Raw genomic sequence first — 19,595 nt, 5'->3', positions numbered from 1 at the left:
AAGTCCTGTTCCCCTTCCCCAATAAAATTTTAAAAATAATAATAATAAAATAAAATTGGAAACATTTGAAAAACTCCAAAATTTTTTTTAGAAAAGTCCATCCACCTCTTTCCAACCACACATACATTTGTTAGGATTTCCCCAAAGTTTTCACATATCTAAAAAGAAACTGCTGGTGCAAATTATAGCACATTCAACCTAGGAGGGGATGCAGTTAGAGGTTTCCAGAGTCCCTCCCCTGAAGTATTCACATGGGGAAACTCATGAAAAATTCTTTGGTGGATGCATAGTCACATTGAAGGTGCCATAGAATCAGGTCCCTTAGGATAATCCTTTCATTGCACAGATGAGTAAACTGAAGCCCAGAGAACTTAAGTGTCTTACACAGAGCTAATTGGAAGTAGACTGGACCTGAAGTCCAAGTCACCCTGACTCACCATCCAGTGGCCATTCATTTCTACCACACAAGACCGCCCAGAAGATGGACCAGAAGTGAGGATCTGAAGACCTAATTCATGCCCAGAGGTAACCTTGATTTACACTTGAGATGCATTATTTGCTGCAGGAGTACCTGAGAGAATGAGCCTTGCTAGCTGGAGTTGCCCATGGTTGTGGACTGGAGAGAGTTCTAGATGCCCAAGTGGTGAAGCATGCCTGTGGGAGGGCTGGCAGCAGCAGGGCTAGGTGTGTGTGTGGTGCTGGAGGCAGGGAGAGGGCCACTGAGCGGGGAGGGTGGGGGGCCCAGAACCTGGAGGGCGCTAAATGCAAGTTGCTAACAAGTGAAGGCTTTGTTCACCTGCTGGGGGGTCTGAGGGGAGTAGGTTCCCAGAAGGACCTGCCCAGCCAGCACCGGGAATTGGGATGGCTGGAGTAAAAAAGAGAGGTCAGGGCTGCATCATATTATTGAAAGAACTGTGGAGCCATGCTTTGCATAGCAGAATTGTCTCCAAATCCCCAGGGAGAGCTTCCTTCATTCTGCAGGGAATCCCCCTGTCTTTCAGTGGCCCACTGAGAAGAGACAACAAAGACAAGCTCTGTACAACCAAACTGTCCTTCTCCAGCATTGCACTTATTCAAACAACACCCACACATGCACACCTCTCTGCGAACAGCAAAACAGAGTCCCCTGGGCTCAGAAGTAGGGAAGGTGAGGGAATGGCCGGTGTAGAGCCCAGACCTCTGTGCCCTTTTGGGGCCAAACTGCTTTTCATCACTGACTCCTGATGGTGGACGACAGTGCAGAGGGATGTTCATTTTCCGATCCAGTCACGTATTCACTTTAAACTCCTTTACAAATGATTCCGAGTCGTCAGAATGGAACGGTACCTGTTATTTCGAGACGGAGACGCAGGAGGGCAAAGACGTAAGAACGAGTGACCGCGGTAAAGCCGGGAGGGGTGGGGGCAGGGGTCAGAGTCACCCTGAAAAACTCCACTTTCCTGCCCCAAAGCTCTTCTATCCCCCGGGTTTAAACCGCGGCACCGGCGGGGACCGTGCGCACCCTCCCAGGCCCGCGCAGCCCCGGAACCCTCCCAGGGCGGCTCCGGGTGGGATCCTGCCTGCCCACGTCAGCTTAGCAGGAACCACAGTCCCTCGATTGCCGAGTCCGAGGGGTCTCCAGTCTCTACGGGACAGGTCGGCAACTGAGGCAGCAAAAGGGTGTGGGGGAGCGGCCGAGGCTGTTTGTCCTTCCCGTCTGCCTCTCCACTTTTAAAGTCCTCATCGTCTCATCCCATCTCTGTCCCCAGACCCGCTCCGATGGGTGCTCCAGGGAGCCGCTCATTTCCCAGCCAGACTCTCCCGGCAAGAGGTCCCTCAGCTGTCCCCTGTCTGTTCTCCCTTCTGGGACCGCGCAGGGTCGAGGAGGCCCGGAGAGGATGGTCCAGGGGTAGACGAGCCGAAGGGGGGCGCTGATGCCGGGGCAGGGAGGCCCAGCGGGTACGAAGAGCAGAGGCGAGGGTGGGGGGGGAGGCGCAGGACCGCGGGGGCGGAGAGGGCGCGGCCCGGGAGGGCGAGGCCCGCCGCCATTGGTCCCGGCGGCCCGGGGTGGAGGGGAAAAGGGTGGAGGAAGGGCGGAGGGTCCAGTCCCCCAAGCTCGCCGCCGGCCCGCAGTCGCCGCCGCGGTCCGAAGAGTGAGTACCCCCAGCGCAGAGCCGGCACCGGCCATGAGGGAGATCGTGCACATCCAGGCGGGCCAGTGCGGGAACCAGATAGGCACCAAGGTGGGTCGGGCGCGCGTCGAGCAAGCATTGGGTTTCCCTGCGAGTGGGCAGCGTGCAGGCCTGGGATGTCCCGGCTGGACCGTGGGAGCTGGAGGACCGCGCGGTGCGGCCAGCCCGAGTGCGCACCAGCTCTGCCCCTCCGTCCTTGGAGCCCAGTCCTGCCCTGCGCGGCACCCGGGAAGTGCTGGATGGGTGGCGTGGCCGAGAAGGGGGCGTCACAGCCCAGGACCCCTTGCACCACACCCCCCACCCCACCCACCATCCCCACGCCAGTTGGGAGCGGCCGCCCAAGGCTCAGGCGCGCCTGGAATTCGGCAGCCGCGGCTGCACGTCCCCCGCCCCGCCGGGCCAGCCCTGGGGTGAGCCGCGGGGTTGCGGAGAGAGGCGCCCTGGGCTCTGGGTTCTAACCTTGTGTTTCCCCACGTCGACCTGCTCCAAGTTTTGGGAAGTGATCAGCGATGAACATGGTATCGACCCAGCCGGAGGTTACGTGGGTGACTCGGCGCTGCAACTGGAGAGAATCAACGTCTACTACAATGAGTCATCGTGTGAGTGTCCTGGTGCGACCAAGTCCCCGCTCGAACCCAGGCCCTCCTCTCTGAGACCCCGCCCCTTCCCCGATCGACCCCGGCCATCCCCACCCAGACTCCTAACATCCTCGCCCCGACCATCCCCCTCCCGGACCCCGCCCTTCCCTGTCGAAACCCGTCCATACCCCTTCCGGATCTGGGCCACCCCCCCTCTCCCGGGACCCCGGCCAACCCTGCCCGAACTCCGACCACTTCTCTCTGGGACCCCGGCCATCCCCCTCTGGGACTGGGGTCTTCCCAGATCTTCTCCGCCTGGACCGGCGTTGGTGCTTACGGTGCGCCTTCGCGCTAGGGTAGTTTGCTCTCGTAAAAATTCACCCGGGATATAGCAGGATGCCCGGCTCCTCCCTCGCTCCCGCTGGGGCGGGAAATGCGCGGTCAGTTTATTTCAAACAGCCCAATTCTGCGCAGGTCTGAGTTTTTGAACCGGACCACCCGTTGGTGTTGTGAAATCACTTCAGTGGGTGATACCCGGCTCTTTCTTTTTCTTTCTTTTCTCTCTCTCTCTCTCTCTCTTGCTTTTTTCTCTCTCTCTCTCCCTCCTACCCTCTCCCTCCCTCCCTTTTCCTTTCTTCTTCTTCTCTCTCTCTCTCTCTCTCTCTCTCTCTCTCTCTCTCTCCAGTTTAAGATGTATCTCAGTGGAGATGTTTGGCCAAAAATTTGAAAAGCACTCCCTTAAATTACTTTTCTGGCCCTTTGCAGACTTTCAAAAAGACTTTATACTCCCTGGAAGCTGAAACTAGATAATTCTGGGTAATTGTCTGGTGGACTTTAGTAAAAATCCAGGCTGTGGTTTATCCAATTTTGGAAATAATATCACCCCTGTCCTGTATATCTACATATAACATTGTGGTTACATGTATACATTATTTCTGTAACAATTTTTATTATAAAAGTGAGACAAGTTCTTCAAAACAACAAAAACTAAGATACTGAAAGAACGGCCAGAAAATGATAGATGCTACCCTTCCACACAGGACATACATTCCCAGAGATAATCACTTTCAGTTTTTTGGAGTCACATGCTGCTTGTCCACACAAGAGCTGAGAAGAGCAAGCTATGTAAATCATTGGGTTTTATTCATTAAGCAGTTATGACAAAAGGTCTAACAGCAGAGCAAAGATGATGACATTTCTAGATAGCACTAAGGAAAATTCCAGTATACTTTGCATGGCCTGTTAACCTTTAGGTTCAGCTTAGTTACATCCTGTCTTCAATCTGAGTATGTGCTTAGCAGGACAGGAGTTTTAGAGCAGTTCCTGTGCGATCACATTAATCCTATCCCCATTGGGAACAATTTCTTACCCAACTGGCACAAAAGAATGCTTACAAGTGAAAATGCTACACAGCCGCACTCATTCATAAATAAGAGTATCTCCTGGGAAACGGCCCACAGAATGGTACCTGTAACGAGGTGCTTAGACTGTGGCTTGGGTTCATGGATGTGTGTGCATGAGGGAGGTGCCGAAAAGCAGAAAGAATGTCACAGCAGCAGGGAAATTTGCCACAACAGATACGGTTTATTTCCATGGAACTGAAAAAGTAAAACTGCCCAACAGGAAAGAGGTGTTAGGGTGAACTGGAAAATATAGGAGTCAGGAAGTCAGAAGACCTGATTTCTCACCCTGCTTATTCCTGGAACTTCCTCTGCCCATTCATGCCTGGGCTGGTTTCCTCATCTGAACAATTCAAGGGTGAGATTATGTTCTCCCAGTGCTAAGATTCTGTGCTTCTCAGAAAGCCAGATACCCACTCTGAAGAAACCCTGCTTTAAACATTCCAGGCAGCTGTGCTGGTGGGACTTGCTATGGGGGAGTGCATTACTCTAGAAAACAGAAAGTGACCCTTGTTGGTGGACTTTGTTCTCTTCCAGCACAGAAATACGTGCCCAGGGCTGCTCTGGTGGACCTGGAGCCAGGCACCATGGACAGTGTGCGGTCTGGGCCTTTCGGGCAGCTCTTCCGGCCTGACAACTTCATCTTTGGTAGGTTACATCTCCTGCTTTACTTTTTTTTTAAAAAAAAAAAACACATCAAACTGATTTATGTGCAATATTAAAAACATCACACGGCAGAGAAAAGCTTAAAATGGAAACCAACAGTTCCCAGCCTCATCACAGGCACCTCTGTTAAGTCTTGAGTTTTTCTTTAGGAAAGTAACCTCTATCTCTAAATGAAGGGTTTATACTGATAGTTCTTGATTTAAAAAAAATTTTTTAGATATTATCTTCTTTCTCCCCTTATAAATTATTATGATAATAATCATTTATTTTTGGTTCCTGTATTGCTCATCTTTTAAGTTCAGTGTGTTTGTACCTATATTTCTTTTCCATTGTCTATAGACAGTTGTTCTGCTTTCTTTCTAAAGACTGGTGCCATATGAGTTTTGTTTTATCAGAATTGAACAAATCATCCCCTTCCTTCTACCTAAAAAATGATAATAGCACTTGTCCCTCTCCAAATTTCTAAAGAAAATTATATAAAATTAAATGAAGTGGCACCGTTAGTGTTACCAGCCTCCATCACCTTGTAGCCATGGTTTTGAGTCAAGATTACTTCAAAGTATACAGGAAGATACAGAATCTTGGAAGATTTTATTGTTATGTGAATTGATTACCTTGTAGCAGAATCAGGCAGTGACCTGTTGGAAAGGTGACTCAGCAAGATGATCATTCACAAAAAATTTATGAGTCCTCTGGGTATCATCTCTTCCTAAACATAACAACCCACAAAACAATGGGAAAGGTAAAGCTTCTGATAATAACTTGTAGACCAGGGCTAGGCTCTCTGGTACCCCTTTTCTTACATCAGAAAATCTAAATTACAAATATTTTTATAGTCCACAAATGGGGACATTTATATTCTTTACCTTTTGCTGAGCTAGAGACCATAATTGGCCCCAAGCAAAGATGCTTCTAGACCCTGCTGCCCAGTGTGGTAGCCACTAGCAACATGTAGCTATTTAAGTTAATTCAAGTTAAATAAGATTAGTTCACTTCATTTGTACTAGATACATAGCAATTGCGCCATAGTTACATGTAGCTCGTGCCTACCCTATTGGAAAGTGTAAACATAGAACAATTCCATCATAGCAGAAAGTTCTATTGAATAGCCGTGCTCAGGGACTTAATAGACATATTCTACCAAATTAGAGGAATTGAAGATAGAAAATGAAAAGCTACTATGGAAACACATTGCCATTCATAGCCATTTCTATCTTAAGAGCTGAAGTAGAGCCTACAGGATGGGTGGCAGATTTGAAAGTTCTCCATCTGACAATTGTATTTTAATGTTAGTTACCACATACTCATTTACATTACTTCTCAAAAATTACCATTGCAACTATTGAGTAAGAAATGTGCCTAGAGGGGAAAAAAAGTATTGCTTATCAACAGAAATACCCCAATCAATCAACAAATACAATTTCAGTACCTGAAAAAGGCAGTGTCTTACAAGGAAATAAGATATTCTTAAGGCTGATTCCTGGCTTAAAGCCACTATGGTATAGAAACTGAATATGTCAAAAATCTACATTCCAACCACTTCCTCAGAAGGTACCATGTAGAAATGGTTTCATTGAGACTAACCTCTGTTATTTAAACCATAAGTATTTAGAATATCTCATACACAGTAAATACTTGGTAAATATTAGCAACATCTTAGGAAGGCAAAGATAGTTCAACATTAAGAAGTTAGCTAACAGATTAAGAGAGACAGCATCTTAATAGATGCCCAAAAATATTTGTTAAAATTCAATATGTGTTCCTGATTTGTAGAAGATAAAAAAAACAACAACAACAAAAAAAACAAACCCTGCTATGTAAGCTGGAAGTAGAAAGAAACTTCCTTTATTTAAGAGTTATCCACCAAATCTGTACTCACTGGTGAAACATTAGAAGTATTCCCAACAAAGTCAGGTACAAGAAAAAGATGTTCACTGTCTCTTCTGTTTTTCCATGTTCTGAAGGCGCTGGCCAGTGCACAAAGGCCAGAGAGAGAGAAAAGACAGAAATCATTTAGGAGAAATGACAAAATTGTTATTTGTAGATGGAATGACTCTCTTGGATTTTCCAGATGGATGATCAGCTGAACTATGACTAGCACTTATGACCTCAGTCAGGCAGCCAGACGCAGGATAAAAACACCCAGACGTTATTGCTACAGAGTGACCAACTGTCCTGATTTGCCTGGGACTGCAGAGGTGGGGATGGGGGCGTCCCCAGGACCCTGCATTTTCAGTGCTGAAACTGGTACAGCCCCAGGCATTCTGGGACAAATTGATCACCTGAAAGGCAATAATCAATTATAAAATATAATGGGAAATATTCTATTCACAATAGCAATAAAAATTACAAATACCTAGGGACAAAGTTTACTAGTTAATTGGGAATGAAGGGGAGTCAATTAAAACAAGAAAATATTTTTCTCCTATCAGATTGGCCAGTATTTTAAAAACTGTTAGCGGCTAGTGTTGGTGAAGGCATTTGGGGGAATACGAGTTTTAAACATTGTTCACAGAACAACTTAATAGGTTCAGCTAATCAAGAATTTTGATTCAACAGTTTTAGATCAAAGAATTTGTGCGTATTGGTCTCTAAAAATGCTGAACCCCTTTGCACGCGCTCCTTTGGTGTCCGGAAGTTCTCTTGCCCCTTGGTCACTTTAGTGGGCTGCTCCCAGCACTCTGTGATAAAGACTTGACTGTATGCTGAGGAGAGAAAAAGGACAACTCTTCCCCCTTTCTTTATACAGATCAGCACCATCTTTCACTTTCTCTTACTAAGTGGGTATAGACTCATGGCAGCTGTAGACTCTTTCTGGACCACCTCACTGGGTTACTGAGCGAGTGTAGCCAAGAAAAAAAGAACACAGAAGAGAAGGGAAACTTGGCGGCTAATTTCAGATCTGTGCCACTTTTGGTGTATCATCAGTTCCCTTCTCTGGGCTTCTTCAGCTTTGCAGACTGGAATGAAGGGCCCACCTCCATAAAAATATACCTTCACATAGAACTGTGCTCATAATTTCTTCCTTTGGAGGTTCAATGGATTTCTGGTAAGAATCAGAGAGAATGTCATTTAAGGTTTCTTCTGAATTAACAGCTGGCTGAATCCAATCGGTCTCAGTAAACTTTACCAAACAAAATTAATACATTTCATCGTTAAGAAAACTACACTTCATTTTGATAGGCAGTACATATACAAGTATGGGTATGGTACGAAATTCCGTGGAAAGCTAGTCCCTCCCTTCTCTGTCTTAGTTTCCCTCCCAGGAGGCCAAGTGCTGCTGCTGACTTCGTAAGTGTCCTTCCTGAGGCACATTAGAAGTGAATATGTGAGTTTGTGAGTTTCTATATAAAAATATGTTAAAGCTTTATGTAAAATACATTATCTTTCCTGCTTCTAAAAAGGACATGAAACAACCTCGTATAGTACAAATAGCCATAAAACATGACACTTTAAAACATAGTCAACTATGAGCGTTAATTCAGTTGTGGTTGATAATTAATTTAAGCCTGGGTTTCTGGCAACTAAATTCCAAAAAGGAAGTACAGTGAGGGACATGCTTGTCATCATCTCAATGATCTATCCATTCTTTTAAAAAGGGAGATCCTCCTTCATTCTAAATTATTTGTATTTTTTAATTTTTACTTTGCTTTTTTTGACAAAAACTAATGTATAGCCACATTATTAAAAATTAAAAACTAGAATAAAAAATTATTCCATATGCTCATTATAGTATAATAATTGTTGGCACTAAGGTGTATTTTCATCCTTTGTTTCTTTCTTTCTTCTGATTTTTATTAGTTGTAAATGCTATTACTTTTATCTTTTTTCCTACTATTACACTATAAGCTATATTCCATGTTAATGTGTAGTTTCTAAAATTTATAATTTTTAATAGCCACATAATGTATAATCATTTACTTAACAATGGCCAATAATCAGGGAATTATTTCTTAACAATGTTTGCTCTTATAAAGAATACAGTAATAGAGAGTTTAGATGTTTACATCTTGGTTCACATAAATTTGTCTGTGTTTCTAACTCTGATCACAGAATAGTTTCTCAAAATTAAAATTATTGGGTGAAAGAGTTTCAACATACTTGAAACCCTTTATACTTTTGTCATAGTCTTTCCAGTCAGTTAATGCCACCAACAAGTGTTTGAGAGGAGTTTTTGCTCTGCTTTTGCCTGAAATTAAACTTTACAAGAAATATGTAAACCAACTGTTTATTCTATAAGGGACTCTGAGCAATATAATTGACAATGCTTTAAGAACTGCTTTAGGAAATGTAAAAACAATTCTGAATCTGGCTATTGTCTGTATAAATTATCAGTATAAAATAAGAAAGTAGTACACACACACATAAACAGGACTTACATAAAGAAACCTGATGACGATATTAAATGAAACTCAGTGAACCCTGTTTCCTCGGAGAAGGTTGGTTAGCTGAAACACACACACACATCCTTACTGCATTTTGAGAGAAAATAGAAAAAAACATTATCCCATTCTATGTTGTTTAAACTTATGATGTTCAAACTCATATTTGTTATTTTGGGCTTTGTGTAACTTTGGTATGTTTTATTTCTTAAAATGGGTGGTAGGCAAGTAGATATTCGTATCCTTTTACATGCCTTAAATCTGTCATAAGAAATGTTATAATGAGGCTCTGGCAGCTGTTCATGCACTTTCTGGAGGTCTCCAGTAGGACACCGGACGCTGTGTGCTTTCTGCCTCACTTTCTCACTGTCCCAGCCCAGACATCTGCTCAGGAGTCAGGCCTCACCCTCAGCCCTCATTCCTGTGCATACAGGAGCTGTTGAGGTTTTAAAGAGAGTGGAATCTGTGAACTAATTTTTATGTAATTGAATCATCACAAACTATTGACGTTGTGATAAGCTAGTTTCTCAGAGCAACAGCTTCAGCAATTGTGGAAGTTTCCTGTGGTTTAATTTATTTGAACAGAATATTGGGCATGTAAGGAAGGTCTAGTCTTGTCTCTCCAGGTGTCAATAAATGTTATCAAAAAGTTGAGGAGTAAATTAAGACAGATTTATAGTAACCATTTAATTATCTAATTTACTGTCCTGGTAAACCTTGAAAAATATTAGATATGGTATTTGGCATTTAAATTGTCTCCAGAATGACTTCTTGCTTTTTTGCTTCTTATCAGAACATGAATCCCTATTTTTGATTAAAAATATTTAACATTTTTAACCTATTGTACTGATGTGAAATAGCTTTATTTAACAGTATTTTTTTTAACTGACACTGTTTAATTAAGAATTGTGAATTGTTTAAGCAAATATGCTTATTTTGCTAAAATAGCACATTTGTTATGTAGACTGGAGACGGTATCCAGGATGTATAAATATATTGTTTGGCTAAACAGTTGTTTTTATGTCATTATCCAGTTAATAAAAGAGGCAGAACTCGCTGTGAATGGGAGATGGTTTATCCCCTTCACCCATGGCTTTCTATCTCATGGTTTCAGAGTTGGTAAAATAAACCAGTGTCAGTCCATTTTCAAATATAGTTTGAAACAGTTCAAAAAAAAAAAGATTTGAAAAATCTTTTATAATTCTAAAAGTGAAAATCATCTGCTTTTGAGTTTTGAACATGGATATATATTAAAAAAAAAAAAAAATCTTTTCTTAAATTGCTGACTGCACAGTAAGATAGTGGAAAAGCGTCTTGCGGGAGAAAAATGAAACACCAGAAAGAAATTTTCCTTTAATCCTCTTCCTGTACTTGTACCTTTTTCTTCCAGATTCAGGGCTAGGAGAGGGCCAGGGAGCACTTACACAACCTTAAGACTTGATCCACCCCCTAGTGTGAGCTGGAGGTAAACCAGAGGTTGGACTCTAAGAAAACCCTGGGGATTTGTTGCAGCCTGACTGCCAAAGTTTAAAAATTGCAGCCTTGTGTTCTACCGTGTGGAGCTGCTGATTAATGTCACAACATTGCATTGCAGAAGATGTTCAACTCATGACCCCCAAATATTTAATTGGGAACGTCCGTTGCTATGAGACAGTAGCAAAATATTTTCTGAAGTCACCAGCTTCCTCCTTTTGTCAACAGCAGAGAAAACTTTATGGCTAATCATGCTATAAATATTAAGGAAGCTGAGTGAATGGTGGGACCTGGAGGAAGAAGAAGGGTCAAGTTCAGAATCTCTACACTTAGGACCAGAGTGAGCTTGATTTACTGTGGTTGTAGAGCTGCCTAAAGCCACCCGCCTTTTTTCAGTTAGTAGTTTCTACTCTATTTTAATGAAATAATTCCTAGTCTCTTTGTGACAGTTACACTCAGTGTTTTTTTGGGTTTTTTTTGAGCCCCCAGTATAAAAGGCTAATCCTGATTGTAAGGCTGTCCCGAAGTTTGCTCTCCCAGGTGACTGGTTTGTTCTCCCTCCAGTTCCTGGCATCTCCCCTGTGGTCTGGCCAGGCTGCTGCCTGCTGGGTTGAGTGGGGAGGAGGTGCACAGGAGTTAGTGGGGGCATAAGAAGGACAATGACCATTTTCAAAAGGCTGCCAGCCAGGTTTCATTATGTGACCCAGCTGGGCGGGAAGAAAGAGAATCTCTTTAAAGAAGGAAATGGCCACCTGAGGGGGCTGAAGTTGCCAGTGCCCTCAGGGTCTGAGGCAAGTAGGAGAGGCTGTTCTTACAGTTTATTATTAAGTAGATATATTATCTCTGCGTCATTTACTTTGAGCCATAGGTCCTGCCATACCACTAGCATTGGTGCCTTTGACTGGCTAAATGGTCTCGTGGCGTAGAATTAACTCCTGGTCATTCACAATAGATGAAAGCATTCACGCACGACTCTGTAAAGTGGGAGAGTGAAGAAAGGTTTTATTAAAGTTACGAAGAGCAAAAGCCCATGGCAGTGTCCAGAGGTGATGGCTGTCTCGGGTGGTAAGGAGAGAAACACCAGCGGTGGGGTGGGTCTCCGGGGCAGAGTCCAGGGTCTGAGAGTGGACAGCTGCACCTATATCTTCAGGTTAGCTTTTTCTTATATAGGAAAGGGGCAGTCAGTCAGCAGGTTTGAGGACTGACGTCCATTCTGGGGTCTGGTCTGTTTGAAGATGATGTTATCTCCGGACTCTGGACTGGCGCTCGGCCCCAGCGGCCTGGGACTTTAATGTGTCACCAGTAAAAACTGCAAGAAGTTGTAAATTGGATTCCAGTGTCCAGGTGCCTGAAGATTAAGAAATTGCTATTTCCCAGGTTAGGATGTTGTTAATTAATGAGGTATGGATTTACTTGAGAAAGGGAACAGAGTTCTTCAGTTAATCAGTGAGTGAGGGGAGAAACAGAGAAAACAGATGAATATCAGGATGGATCAAACTGCAAACAAACTAAGTCTAATTACAGGTGGCTAGATAGCAAGCTATGCAGTGAGTCAGACTGCAAACTAAGTCTAACTGCGTTATAGATTTCCTGAATTTCATCCTTACACATGGGGCAAAGACAGCAGGAGTGAAGCTGAGCTCACTAGTCAGGTGGGACTAAGACAGGCACAGGGGCCAGCCCTGGTCTGTTTGAGATGGGCAGTTCTGCTCTCCTGGAAACATCACTATTTAATACTTAAACGTTTAATGTTTCCATTACAAAGTTAAACTTTCCACGTTTTTATTTTCAAACAATACACGGGTATATAGTGTAAATATGAAACCTCCCACCTCTTCCACTGATGGCTCCAGAGATTTTAGTCCCTGGGGATAATTAAGTGCTATAGATGGTGGAGGTGTGTCCTGCTTGATCTCTTCTATGTACCCATGCACCTTAGTGCATGTGCACAAGTGCGCACACACACACACACACACACACACACACACACACAGTTGATTTTGTTTTTGGAAAATAGGATCATGCTACACATACCATTTTGTAGCCTTTTGAAAAGGTTAACATCTCAGACATCCCCCATGACAGTCACAGTAACTTTCCATTGTGTGTATGTCATCATTTAATAATCCCCCACTTATTGATGACACTTCAAAATTTTCCTTAGAAGCATGTTTTCAGAATTTTCTTTTGAATTATCATAAAATACGTGTATGTTTAGTTTACTTGGTATAAGCAAATATGTTGAAACTGAACTTCGTATAATCCCATTCTTCAGAGAAAAACATAGTTATTAGTTCAGTGTGTTTTCCAAAATGCAATTTATTTCCAAAATGCATTTTTTAAAAAGTTAAAAACATTCATTTTGAGAGCTAGCTAGGTAAAACACTTACACGGTCCAGGATTCAAAACAAACAAAGGGGTGTACAGTGAAAACTTGATCTCCTGCCTACCCAAGCTGGTGCTCACCCAGGCTCTTCCCAGAAGCAGCCATTCTCAGATTCTTGTGTGTCCTTTCAGGTACATTCTGTGCACATCCCAGCAAATACATATCTGTAACACACATGATAGCCAACTTCATGTACCATTTAGTACTCTGTTTTGTCTTTTTTCTCTTAGCAGTGTATTTTGTAAATCTTTCCATCTCAGGACCAGGGTTGATGGCTGATAGTATTCTTTTGAATAGATACCATCCTCTTTAAAAGACATTTATGTTGCTTCCTTTACTATTACAAGCTGCTTTTCAGGGAATATTTGTCCATATGGTATTTTTCATGTGTATGGTTACATCTATAAAAATTTACAGAAGTAGAATTGCTGAGTCCAAAGGAACTAAACTGTTCTCCAGAGAAGCTAGTCTTCTTAAGCCTTCAGCAGCTCTAGTGTATGAAGGAGCCTTTCACCAAACCCTCACCAACACAGTGTTTATCAAGCGTTTTTGATTTCTGTCAATTTCACAAGGTAGAAATTGAATCTCCTTGTTTTTATTTGCATTTCCCTTATGAAGAACATGTCGAATATTTGAATTTTCTTCCCTGTGAACTGTTTATATCCTTGCCTATTTTCCTAAAGGCTGTTGTTTTCCTTACTGATTTGTAGGACTTTAGATACTTAAGGAGGTTATCCTTTTAGATACTTAAGGAGGTTATGTGATACAAGTCACTAATAGTCAATATATTTAAAAATTATTGAATCACAGGATTGTGGTTGTTTTTCTTGTTTTACAGACTTCCATTAACACCAGTTCTGGAAGATTCACAGAACTTTGAGATAAGACTCATTCGCCCAAGAGTAGGGCCTTGGGTAAAGTACAGAATCCATGGGTGCCCATCAGCAGACCTCAGTGAGGGCCCCCCCCACTCCAAAGTGCATGAGAACCTTCCATGTATTTGTCTTATGTGACATAGCATGAGACTGGTCTCAAGAGGCAGCCTCAGTGTTGTCACTGCTGCCTACCTCAGTTCCCCCTTGGTGCACAGCATCAGGTATGGACCTGCTCACACAGAGCAGAAAAGTTGGTCTCTGGACTGTTGTTGTGAATTGTTGCCACCAGCCGAATGTAGATAAAAATAAGTTAACATGTGGGGATAAAGTGGGGAGAGGTCTGTACAGTGCAGTGCCAGCAGTGTCCTGGCCCTGAGCTGAAAGACAAACAGGCCATGGCAGCTCTACCTCCTCTTGCTTCTGTGCACTTGATGGAATCAAATCAGCAGTGGAGTGTATCCTGGTCTCTTTCATTCAACACAGAAAGTCTGATCAGAGTGCTTGCTCACGGATTTGTTTTATTTTTTATACATGATTCTTCCTTTCAAAACCAGGTTTTGATATACTCATTGACTAAACAAATACAATGCCTTTTAATAATCATCCCTGCTTCCTAAATAACTCACAATTTTAGCTATACGTATATTGCCTTATTAGCAGTGAAAGTATGAGAAACAGCAGTACCTTGTTTTTAGTTTATTATTAAATAGATATATCTCTGTATTTTATTTTGATTTTATTGCTTTTCATAATTTACCTTACAGTATGCTATAGAATTTAGTTCAGTGGTTTTCCTAATATTCCTTGAAATGCATATTAACCTATCCATTTGAATTTAAAAATAAAGTCATGTTTTTCTGACAGGAAGCCCAATTTTGAGGATTGCTGATAATGAAGACTGCCTTTGCCAATTAAATGGACAATAGCTTTTATAACCTGAATAAGATAAATCTGCAACATAAACATTTTGACAAAAATATACTTAAAACTGTGTGTTAAAAATATATTGTCAAAGTTGTACTGGAATTAATATTTCAATTTTCCCAACTCTAAGTATTGTCGACTGGCAAAAAACAATAACTCTCCAGAAAATCCATGAAAAGAATGGTTTATTCAGGAAAAGAAAAAGAAACGAGGTCACCCCAGGAGTGTGCGGATCTTTCCATCTCAGGCCACATTTCCAACTGGCGCTCCAACCAGCTGCCCACAGGAAGAAGAGCCCCAATTCCAAGATGGCTCTTCTATTTGTTAGCATCCTTCCCCTGGAAGTTACTACAAAGTTTAACAGGAAGTTAGGACTAGAGAGTTAACAAGGGCCCAACTCCACCCATAGTCCTACCAGCTCTATGGTTAAGCATCTTAAGATGCCAGTTCACTTTTATCAGTATATTGGATTAAACAAAGTGCCTGTAAGTGAAAGAGTTAGCATTTGGTAAGTCTTGATAAAGCCTTTTGGTATCTTTCAGAAACAAAATAAAAGATTGACTGATGCAAGTCAGGTTGTTTCTGATTCTGCTTTCCACAAAATTTTTGGTTGAAAGATGACTTTTTGGTGCTAGAGCACTATTTGATAACTCTGAAGAAGATTAAATAAATGAATGACATTGTTAGAAGACAATTCATTCTCATTTACATATTTATGTAAATAAGATTTCTCAGTATTTTTATACGCAAAAACAAAGAATAAAATTGATTCCAAACCTGGTCTCATTCAGGCAATATTTAATATTCACCTTTGGAAAATGAACTGATTGAAAAAATACAGTTAAAATGACATTTTTTAACACCTTGTGATCATAAGAATTTAACAACATTCAATTTCAATTTATAATTTATTTCTGATTTTATATAGACTACATTGGATACATTTAACAGAATGATGTAACAGTTTTGTTTTTAAAAAGGAGTATTTATAGTACCCTAGCAATTAAAATTTTGTCGTTTACAACTATTTGAATTTATGAAGACAAATTAGATGTCAACTTTTAAAATGTATGAGGGATATGTAGTTTTAAAATATTTTCAGGACTACAGAGCTATAATGGTTGAAGAGCACTGTGTGATAGGAAATGTGCAGTGTTCAGAAAAGCAAAAACTAAAATAAGTCCCTGCCAGTCCTCCTTATTAGTTCTTTTTACATGCATCGATTCATATGCACATGCAGGTCTATATTATTTACACTGCTTGGGAAAGATGCCTTTTCTACTAATAGATCTTAAATTCTATAATGAAATGAAATGAACTGAAAAATAGGATTTTAAATTTAATGGCCAAACTTTCAGATTCAAAATTTCTTCCATAAAGTAAGATATAAACCAGTAGGTTGGGGAAAATGTACCATTGTGCAAAAAACTGACTAATTAGAAGTTCTCTTTCTAGCTATTTGAACTTCTTGGATAAAAATACAAAAATCTTTCAGGTGTGTTAATCTCCTTACCACCACTGGACTGGAAACAATTTGAGAGCCCGAATCACTTCCTGTGTATTTACTTATAGGTACAAAGTAAATAGTTGGTGCACAGAAAATTTTGCAACAGTAATTCTGAATGATGAATGAGGGGCTCCATTAACATGAAAAATATTACTGTTTTGAAAAGAATATTTGTACATAATACAAAATTTAGAAAGCTTAAAGGAGAGGGAAAGTAACTTTTCTTTAACGTATACATTTTTTTTCCCTTTGAATTTTACCATGTGCGAGAATTACCTATTTAAAAATACAAATGGAATTACCTGGTCAAAATATATGTCCATTTAAAAAATTGATAGGCATTTAACTTGTCTAGAGGTGTGCTAGTTCATATGCTCACCAGCAGTGTTGGTGGCCCCCTGACTTTGGCCAACACCATATTATCTAATTGCTTCATAACATTTTTTTCCATCACCATTTAAAAAGTATTAATGCCAATGAGCGGGTCCCTCCTGTCTCACCCAATTTAAAGTGCATGCTATTCTCTTTTGCTTATTCCAGGACAAACCGGTGCAGGGAACAACTGGGCAAAGGGGCACTACACAGAAGGAGCAGAGCTGGTGGATTCAGTGCTTGATGTGGTGAGGAAGGAGTGTGAGCACTGTGACTGCCTGCAGGGCTTCCAGCTGACCCACTCCCTGGGGGGAGGAACGGGGTCGGGCATGGGCACGCTGCTCATCAGCAAAATCCGAGAGGAGTATCCCGACAGGATCATGAACACCTTCAGCGTGATGCCCTCCCCCAAGGTCTCAGACACGGTGGTGGAGCCCTACAACGCCACCCTGTCAGTCCACCAGCTGGTGGAGAACACAGACGAGACCTACTGCATCGACAACGAGGCGCTCTACGACATCTGCTTCCGCACCCTGAAGCTCACCACGCCCACCTATGGGGACCTCAACCACCTAGTGTCGGCCACCATGAGCGGAGTCACCACCTCGCTACGCTTCCCGGGCCAGCTCAATGCTGACCTCCGCAAGCTTGCAGTAAACATGGTCCCTTTCCCCCGCCTCCACTTCTTCATGCCCGGCTTTGCCCCCTTGACTGCCAGAGGCAGTCAGCAGTACCGGGCCCTCACCGTGCCAGAACTGACTCAGCAAATGTTTGATGCTAAGAACATGATGGCGGCCTGTGATCCAAGACATGGGCGCTACCTGACCGTGGCCACTGTCTTCCGGGGTCCCATGTCCATGAAGGAGGTGGACGAGCAGATGCTGGCCATCCAGAACAAGAACAGCAGCTACTTTGTGGAGTGGATCCCCAACAATGTCAAGGTGGCCGTGTGCGACATCCCTCCTCGGGGCCTCAAGATGGCCTCCACCTTCATCGGCAACAGCACGGCCATCCAGGAACTGTTCAAGCGCATCTCGGAGCAGTTTTCTGCCATGTTCCGCCGGAAGGCCTTCCTGCACTGGTTTACGGGTGAGGGAATGGATGAGATGGAGTTCACGGAAGCAGAGAGCAACATGAACGACCTGGTGTCAGAGTACCAGCAGTATCAAGAAGCTACAGCCAATGACGGCGAAGAAGCTTTTGAAGATGATGAAGAGGAGATCAACGAATAGAGGAGCGTCCCTGTCTCAGATACAGTTCAGATGTTCTTTCTTTAACTCCGGTGTGTCAACTCTAATGGCCACCGAATGGTGCACTTGTCTAAATATATGGGTGCAGGCCCCTCCCAAATGCAATCAAATTGTACTTTCAGTCATCTGGAATAAAGAAAGTGCATTAAAATACCAGAGAATTGGTAGTCCTACCCCATCAGATCAAACGAGGGAGATTTTCTACTGGAGGACTTGAAAGAACTAATTGGGCCATGAAAAATAAATAAACCTCACCTTCTATTAAGTGTTCAGCCATGTCTGAGAATTAGCGGGCAGTTAGAAACAGTGTTTTTTCATTATTTGTGATGAAACCTGAAGCTGTGCAGTGTTACCTGATATTCAAAATGCAACATTGAACTTTGAAACAATTTATTCATAATAAAACACTAAAACTTTTCCTTTGTCTCTTCCAGCCTCTACTTATGTGATAATTTGTTACTTTGCATTCTCACAATGATTGCTCTGGTCTCTGGTCCTTTGCTGGGTAAACTGCCCCTGCAGCACACTAAAAGAACTGAGAGGAAAGAGGCTTTTCTTGAATTAATTCCAGGCTTTAAGAGTGGTAGCCAGAATTCTTCTGAGCCTAAAGGTAGTGCACATATAAAGAAAAGCCATCATCCCCATTTGCAACAAGCACTTAAACGTGCAACAGAATCTTTCACCTCCCTACATCATGTTCTGGGCTAATGGGTCCCACCCAGCTTCCTTGACAACTTGGCTGATATTTGCCAGAGGAGCCACAGAAAATGACCTTTAGGCTTCCATCAAGCTCTTGGTGGGTAAGGGGGCACCAGTTAGGGTGGGTTCCGAGAGCTGCTGAACTTCCTTACATTGGGCCCTAGACCCAGAGCCCGGGCCAGCTGCCTGGCCCAGCATGGAGTGAAGGGCTCTCAGACGGATTCTAGCAGGACCCGGGCCAGGCCACTAGCGATGAGAGTGAAGGCTGTTTTCTATATAACAAATCACTACTTTCCAGTTCCTGTAACTAACCACTTCTGTAAGAGGTCTTATAAAGTCAAACTCCACAGGACAGGACCGGGCGAGTCTTACTAGTAATTGGCAGACATCCGCTGTTTACCACTGGTTATTTCTCCTTCCTGTCCCCTTGAAGTTAGTTGTAAATGTGCGACTATGCTTTAGCCAAGAGAACGTGAATGGCATATCACTTCCAGCTGGAAACGGTTAGTGCTTGGCCTTCTGCTCTGCCTCCCAAGTGGGGGTGCAGATGACCCAGCATCTCTATTGATCTGAGTCCCTGACTAACTGCTGAGCAGAGCCCCCTTTGTTGGACAAGGAACAAGAGAGAAATTTGGAGCCACTGAGATTTAAGGTCACCCCAGTGTGACCTCACCCCTCATGACAGAACACCCATGCTCTGTGATGCCACGGCTCACATCCAGTAACACATTTATTTTGTGCTAAGCCCTAGCCTTGGACAGACAGAAAGTGAATCACTAAGCAGCATGACTTGAACTGAGGTGAGAACAGATCTCATTTTTGCAGAAATCTAAACTATTTTGTGAGACTACAGTAAAAATAAATCTTGGCCATCCCCATCTAACCTGGAAATACCGTTTTTCCCTGAAAATA

General features: G+C 42.8%; 1 protein-coding gene across 1 annotated transcript; it reads left to right on the top strand.

The window, feature by feature from the left end:
• The first annotated feature begins 2,057 nt into the window (after positions 1–2,057).
• On the top strand, positions 2,058–19,595 carry TUBB6 (tubulin beta 6 class V). Its single transcript, XM_033087580.1, has 4 exons — positions 2,058–2,222; positions 2,662–2,770; positions 4,687–4,797; positions 16,903–19,595. Exons 1-4 carry the CDS (start codon positions 2,166–2,168, stop codon positions 17,964–17,966), a joined length of 1,341 nt encoding a protein of 446 aa, XP_032943471.1. The 5' UTR covers positions 2,058–2,165; the 3' UTR covers positions 17,967–19,595.

The sequence above is a fragment of the Rhinolophus ferrumequinum genome, chromosome 19 (genome assembly GCF_004115265.2).
Source record: "Rhinolophus ferrumequinum isolate MPI-CBG mRhiFer1 chromosome 19, mRhiFer1_v1.p, whole genome shotgun sequence".
In the NCBI taxonomy this organism is placed as follows: Eukaryota; Metazoa; Chordata; class Mammalia; order Chiroptera; family Rhinolophidae; genus Rhinolophus; species Rhinolophus ferrumequinum.
This window is presented reverse-complemented; position numbering and strand designations above follow the sequence as displayed.